Source organism: Trachymyrmex septentrionalis, unplaced genomic scaffold, assembly GCF_001594115.1.
Source record: "Trachymyrmex septentrionalis isolate Tsep2-gDNA-1 unplaced genomic scaffold, Tsep1.0 scaffold35, whole genome shotgun sequence".
NCBI classification, from domain to species: domain Eukaryota; kingdom Metazoa; phylum Arthropoda; class Insecta; order Hymenoptera; family Formicidae; genus Trachymyrmex; species Trachymyrmex septentrionalis.
In genome coordinates, this window is record NW_017305514.1 from 15,913 (window position 1) to 22,932 (window position 7,020).

Below are 7,020 nucleotides of genomic sequence, written 5' to 3' on the forward strand. Positions count from 1 at the left end.
CGAGTATTCCTCTGTTACAGTAGAGCGACAAGGGAATGCTCGACTGTAGTTGGTTGGTTCTTACATTCTGATCCAGATTAAACCCTCGGTGGAAACTAGACTAGTGTTGGTCATCGAATGTTGAATAAAGATAAAAGATACTTGGAGTGAGAGTCAAGTTTTGGAACGCACTTTAGAGTGCATTTTTGCTATAATATATGTAACGTAACCTAGCTTAGAGTTATCTGGGCGTAATTTCTGAACGCGTAGTCCAGAAAAATTCTTCTGAACGCAAACTATATTCGTTACTTTCTTAGACTTGTTTACGATTTGCAGAAAGATTTCTACGCATTTCGCTCTTTGCCCGCTTGGTCGAAAATTCGATTATTTCGTCGACGATCGCTATTAAATTAGAAGAAAAGAAGTTCCACGCACTTCTATAAAATTGCTAAAATCATAAGAAAAATAAGAGGACTTATTTATGCATTTGTCCGTACGATTGTTAAGTGATTCATTGTGAAAGATTCTCAATCTAAAATGGCAAAATCTGAAATGAATAATGAGGTGAGATATATCAAAATGAAGCACAAATTATCTGTTGACATTCGTTTTTACTAAGGTACGATATTTATACTATTGATCTTTATATTTTCAGTTCATCCTTCTACGACATGCAGTTCGTCAGGCACGAGTTTGCATAGTCAATAAGCTCATCAAGGAAGCTAAACTCTTACGGGATAGACATGGAAACGAAGCACAAAAGGAAAAGTGTACAAGGAAAGCTGACAAGCTGATTGACGAGGTTTATGCACTAAAGACAATTAAAGACGACGATATTTCAAAATTTGGTCTCTTAGATGAGAGAAGTCTGACTAAAATATTACAAGATCAATCATCAAGTAGTAGTGTTCGCATAATGGCAAGAGTGACGAATTATAAAACTCTAAATAAAAGACTAACACAGTTTAAGGAGAGATTCCCAGACTATAAGCATTTAACAGAGAAGAAGAAGACTACAAAATTAAAAAACAAGAATACTGTGAAAACTAGGAAAGTTAAAGAAAATAATTCTCAGAATAAGAGTTCAAAGAAACAAAAAGTTGTCGCTGACAAAAACGTTGAACAACCCCAACATGACTCCGAAGATGAGGAAGCATGTAAGAAGGAATTATCTGAAGTAAGGAGTAATTCGCGCAAGCGCAAAAAGACATTGGCTGAAGATTGTACATCCTTGAAAAAACAAAAATCACTAAAACTTGGAAAAGATAGTACATCAGAAACTACATCAGTCACAGATAAACAACCAAATGTAATTAAACCATCAAGCATTACAAAAGAAGCAAAGGTGAAGAGGTTCACTGAGCTGTTGGAGGAACAAGAAACTAATCAAGACGCACAGATGTCTACCGAAAGCCAAGATTCCGCAGGTACTGCGACTGAACAAGCAAAGGTGGTTGACGACTTCTTCATGACGGCGGATGGTCAAAACTATCAAGGGAGCAGTGCTTCGACGTCGTACACAAAATCTCATAGACATAATACACGAGCCAAACTTCTCCAATTGAATGATCGAGTTAAAAAGCAAAATGTAAATCACAAAAACGATACAAACTTAAATAAAAAACCTCCGGGTAAACAATCTTTTTCTATGAAATCCAAGAAAATGACACCCAACAAGATTAATAACAGGACAAATAATAGTAACACAAATAGAAATACGATTGTTAATAAAAAAGATGACAATGTCGATTTACATCCTTCTTGGATGGCTAAGAAAAAAGAGCAGGAAATCATGAGTAAAGGATTTCAAGGCAAAAAGATTGTATTTACGGATGATTAGTCGAAATAGTTTACTGTATGGAACAAGGAATTTACTTAATCAAAAACCTTTTGTAAAGTGCTTTTCAAACTTGCGATACATTCGTCATATTGTTTTAACAAAAATGTATACATATGTACATTTATCTTCAAGTGTAATACATTTATTTAATGTAAATAGCGTCATATGTTATGTCTTCTTTCCTAAATAATTTGTATATTTTTATTTAATAAAATGCAATTACAATCATACATTTTATTCGTACATAACATGGTCTTCTGTATACAAAATATATCGTAAATATGTGTTGTAATAACATATTTAAAAATAATGTCGAAAAAATAAAACTATTTAAAATGATCAGGTAAAGAAGACATTCAATTTAATATTTAATCTAATTCATTAACAACATTAAATATTGATCAGTCAATGAATATTTAATCTTTTTTCATAACATAATGCAGAAAGGAACAAATGTTCTTGTTCATACATTTTGCATTGATTTCATAGACTTAATGGACGTAAGATTACTGAGTTTCTACGACAAAGATGAAACTCGAAGTATACGCGATTTGAAAAGGATTCGTATTAACAAGAATTTTCGCATCACTTGTTTTTCGAAAGAGTGCGTTGTTTTTCAGCATGCGTAACTAATTGGGAGTCCACAGGAAGGCCTTTTCTTCGACGAACCGCATCCATGTAGCATTTAGCTCGATTATCGCTGTCCGCCTTTTCACCAAAATGGAGGTATTCTTCCTCCGTGGATGGCACCCAGTAAGGATCCTGTTCGATTACCTGTAACGCAGGAATATTATGTTACGTTTAAGGGTTCGTTTGAGCAATTAAAATATTAATATAAATTTTTTTTAGAAAAGAAAATTTTTCAAAATTGTCATGGATTCTTTAATTATATGTCTTTATATATTTTATTAAAAATATTAAAGATATATAATAAAAAAAAAAACATTCAACACGTTGCTTAGAGTTTTAATCATTATTTTAGAATTTCTAAGAATATCTCAAATTTATGAACACTTTAATTCACAAGAAAACGCGCTTACCTCCCAATGACTAAAAACTAGTTGCGGACTAGCTAATCCGGACGTTTGCGTCCGTAGTTCTCTTGCGAGATGGAAGCTCTCTAGAACCGGTAGAGTGGCCAATACTCTGAATTGTCCACCGAAGCCGTAAGCACTTTCCGTAGATATGATCCGGCCTTGTCTTTTACCGAACACAGCATACAATCTCCCTGCAAGAACAGTCATCATCAATTGTTGATGTCTCAGCATGAATATCGGTAATATCGCGATGCAGAGACAACCGTCTCTGCATTGCTCTAGCATTTCTTCGCGACATTCCTCTTACGGTATCCTTGTACTTTTAATAATAATAAATATCTCCGAGCTTATTCCAGTGCGCGACAGCACTCTACAATATGTTTTCGTACAATTTCATCTTAAGAATACAAAGACAACCGCGAATACTTGGATACGAGAATCAGACCTTCAAATGATTAATTTTTGAAGAAGCTTACGTAATGGTATTGTTCTAGATAGTTAACATCTTATCGTAATACATAAAAAAATCTTGTAAACATCAAAAAAGATACGAGATATGAAACACTTGCAAGGATAAATTTCGAGAAATCAGCTAAAAAATACAGCTTACCTTTCATAAAGATAAAGAATAATCATAAAAACGCTCTGATTTATTCGAAAAGATAAAATGTACTATCTGATGAAAAAAAAGATAAAATGTATTTCTAGTATTTCTAGTAAATCTAGATATCTAGAGGAAGAAAAACAAGAGCGAAAAAGAGGCTGAGGAAAAAGGAGAAAGAAGGAAGATACGAGATTCGGAATCGCGCGAGAAACGAGGTAAACGCATTTAGGTACGATCGGAAGATCGTTGGGGAAGGGAAATCGTTGGCGAAAAACTGGCTCGCTGGTAAAAGCGCGAGGGAAGAGAGAAAAGGATCGTGGAACACAGAATGTGCAGAAAACATAGCGGATAATGGCAAAACAGAACGCGCGCGCGCGAAAGCAAACGGGCCGGCCTCCGGAGAAAGAGTAAAACACTCGTTAATACGCTCCCGGGGAGAGCGGAGAGGAATGCACGCTTCGTACGGAGCGCCCGTGGAAGAGAGGATGCGATACAAGGACAAACGGCAAACGGCGACGAGTCCCGAGAAAAAAACGGCGACGATGAAAACGTTCGGTGAGGAGAGATAGAGAGGAGCCCCGGATAGAGAGTAGTAGTGGGGATGACGTAAGAGCCAAGGGACAGAGTGGAAGAAGGCGGGAGGGGGGGGGGCGAGAGGGAGGAGGAGGCAGGAGCAGTCAAGAATGAGAAGAGAATGAGGAGGGGGGGGGAGATGCCAGGGTGAGGCGCGGGAGGGAGGGACGGGAAGGGCGAAGGAAAAGGGGTGGGGGCATCCATTCATGCTTTACTTCTGGCTTTTAAGAGTCCAGTCGAGCGGACGGCATACCTTCGCATAGGTCGATCTCGTCGGTAGACGTTCTGTTTCTTCTCGAGTTTCTTAGCGATCGCGCCTTCCTGTTTCTCGAGAGGATCTCTCTCCAGATCTCGCAGGATCCGAAAAAGAGGAAGTATCGCACGGAGACGTATCGAACGAACGGATCAGCGACGGACAGACAAGAGATTTCGATCGGCGAGAGTGCGCGAGTGCGATCAAACGCTCTATCAAACTGAAGGCTCCCCTGAAGGCTCCCCTCTCTTTCTCTCTCCAAGATCGGTCGATCAGGCTCGGGGAACCGTTTCTTTCGCGTCTCTGGAATCGCGAGAGGAGGAGGATAAGAGGAGATCGCGGTAAACAAAGACACGTGACACATCCTGCCTTCGTAAGCTGAAAGAAAAAAGAATTGCCAGATCTAACGAGACTTTCCGTACGAGGTCCGAATTGTGCGAGTTTCCAGCGAGTAGATTCTGGCCCGTAGAATCTGCGAATTCGGGGAAAAGGTACGTGTCAGTCGATTCCCCTCGGGACGAGCGATCGAGATTCATCGCGAAGCGATCGGAAAAAAAAAAAAACTCCTGCTCCCTCTCCTCTCCGATGATCGATCAATGAGAAGAGTCGCGTTGGTGAGATTCACGAAGATGGACTTCAAGTAGCAGTAGCGGACGACCGGCGAGCCTTCGAGTTTTCTTGATCCGTGTTGTATCTCTGCTATGAGTATTCCCTGAGTATTCCTCCTCCCGCTCGTTCTGAACGCCTTGTCGCGCAAATAAGAAGGTGAACGTATCGGAACCCCCTACCATTCTTTTTATTGCATCCCCCCACCTGGGAGTAAAACACCTAACGCAGCAAACGTTCCCTCCGGAGAGAAAGAGAAAGAGAGAGAGAGAGAGAGAGAGAAAGAGACACACACAAACAGGCGATCGCCATTTTTCTCGACCGGGATTCTTTATCGGGAAGAACTTTGCTGTGCTTGCTGCGACACTGCGACACGATGACCGGTAAAACAATACAGCACCTGCTGTACACCCTGTTGGTGATCGTCGGAGTCGTCCGCCGGAGCAAATGCGACGTTTTCGATCTGCCGGTGAGAATCGAGCACGACGAATACCTCAAGGAGTATTTGTTCATCGACGAAAGCAAGTATCACGCTGACCTGCAGGAATTCGACGACACAACGGTCGAGATAGATCTGATCAATCGTAACCGGAAGCACATTCTGTCGCACGAGGAACCCAGGGTGCTATACCAAGTCGGGGTAAGCCACTCCCCCACGTCAACTTCGTCAATTTTTTTTGTTGTCATTTTTCAATCCTTAAATTATATAACCCATGTATATTACAACTATACAGGGTGTCCCTTAAGTAAGGTCGGAGCCGCATTGGGGGCGTACAATGGGTCAAAGGAAGCAAAAAAGTTTTATCCATCATTTTGCAATTTTCGCAATAGTTAACAAGATATTAATTAAAAATGACCGAATATTTGGTCTTTTATCATTTTTTTTCTCAAATATACTATCAACTTTACAGAAAAACCTGTAAGAGACAAAAATTGTTTATTTTCTTCTCATAAAGTTCTGAGAATTTTTTTCAGAATTTTTTAATACTGTATTTTCTCATGATAATAAAAATAAGAAAATGCAGTACTAAAAAGTTGATAAAAAATTCTGAAAAAAATTCTCAGAACTTTATGAGAAGAAAATAAACAATTTTTGTCTCTTACAGGTTTTTCTGTAAAGTTGATAGTATATTTGAGAAAAAAATGATAAAAGACCAATATTCGGCCATTTTTAGTAATTAATATCTTGTTAACTATTGCAAAAATTGCAAAATGATATAAGACTTTTTCGTTTTTGTTGACCCATTCTACGCTCTCAATGCGGACCTCCGACCTTACTTAAGAGACACTCTATATGTGGTTTCCTATTTTCTAATTCATTATATATATATTACGTAACTATTACGTAGCCATTGGTATAAATATGTTGAACGACTAGCTGACTGATACGCGTAACTGACTTACTGTCCATTTCTGCCAATTAACTTTAATCTTAGTTGAAATTTTTAGAACTAAAAAAAAATGAAGAGTTAGCTGAACCGCGCGGAGATTAAAATTAAACTATGTTACATTAGTAGAGAAATTGATATTAATGTCGTGCGTTTAAGCACGTTCAGTAAACGAAAGTCAATACTTTATATAAGCCATACGAATTGCAGCGTCAATGTCGCATCCCTTTACTTTTCTGCTCTTTTATTTTCAATGGAGCACATTATTTCTCAAATCTTTTTCTCATATCGACTTTCCTCCTTTAAGACTACGTTACTCGCTCTATTAAGTTCCCCGAACGAATTAGCGCTTAAATTGCTCCAGAAAGCGGCTAAATGTTTAGCGACCTAATCCCGACGAATCCATCTCGTCGAGCCACGCAATTGAATCGCCGAGAATATGAATGGGTGGAGAGAGATCTCGTGTTATTTCTCTCTCGTGATCTCCGTTCGTCGGATCCTTCGTGATCTTTAGACCGCTAAATTCTCTCTTCGATGGATTTTCCTCAACAGATGTTACGTTTCGATTTTCAACAAGTTTCAGATCGTGCGTTACGAAGCCTCGGTGCCGGTACCTGCATATATCTCTCCGACGATATACATACATACATACATATATACGTATATATATATACATACGTTCATACATACATGCATACATACACATTCATATATACACATTCATACATATACGTTCATAC

At 38.8% G+C, this 7,020-nt stretch overlaps 3 protein-coding genes across 3 annotated transcripts in view; 2 read left to right on the top strand and 1 right to left on the bottom strand.

The window, feature by feature from the left end:
• Window positions 1–319: 319 nt before the first annotated feature.
• On the top strand, window positions 320–2,000 carry LOC108750273 (serum response factor-binding protein 1-like). The gene is made up of 2 exons (XM_018489624.1): window positions 320–543; window positions 635–2,000. Exons 1-2 carry the CDS (start codon window positions 517–519, stop codon window positions 1,817–1,819), a joined length of 1,212 nt encoding a protein of 403 aa, XP_018345126.1. The 5' UTR covers window positions 320–516; the 3' UTR covers window positions 1,820–2,000.
• A 262-nt stretch (window positions 2,001–2,262) lies between these two features.
• Window positions 2,263–7,020, bottom strand: part of LOC108750297 (elongation factor-like GTPase 1) — a 43,983-nt gene continuing 39,225 nt past the window's right edge. The window contains exons 5-6 of the mRNA XM_018489657.1: window positions 2,860–3,047; window positions 2,263–2,593 (exon numbers count right to left, since the gene is read on the bottom strand). Coding sequence (XP_018345159.1) covers window positions 2,405–2,593; window positions 2,860–3,047 — 377 coding nt within the window. The 3' untranslated portion in view covers window positions 2,263–2,404. The remainder of the gene's footprint in view (window positions 2,594–2,859; window positions 3,048–7,020) is intronic.
• LOC108750300 (protein giant-lens) overlaps window positions 4,283–7,020 on the top strand; it is a 10,022-nt gene continuing 7,284 nt past the window's right edge. Inside the window, exon 1 of the mRNA XM_018489661.1 lies at window positions 4,283–5,532. Coding sequence (XP_018345163.1) covers window positions 5,269–5,532 — 264 coding nt within the window. The 5' untranslated portion in view covers window positions 4,283–5,268. The remainder of the gene's footprint in view (window positions 5,533–7,020) is intronic.

Coding starts and splice junctions, on each gene's coding strand:
- LOC108750273 (XM_018489624.1), top strand. CDS start 517: ATGGCAAAATCTGAAATGAATAATGAG. Junction 544..634: donor AATCTGAAATGAATAATGAG/GTGAGATATATC, acceptor TTATATTTTCAG/TTCATCCTTCTACGACATGC.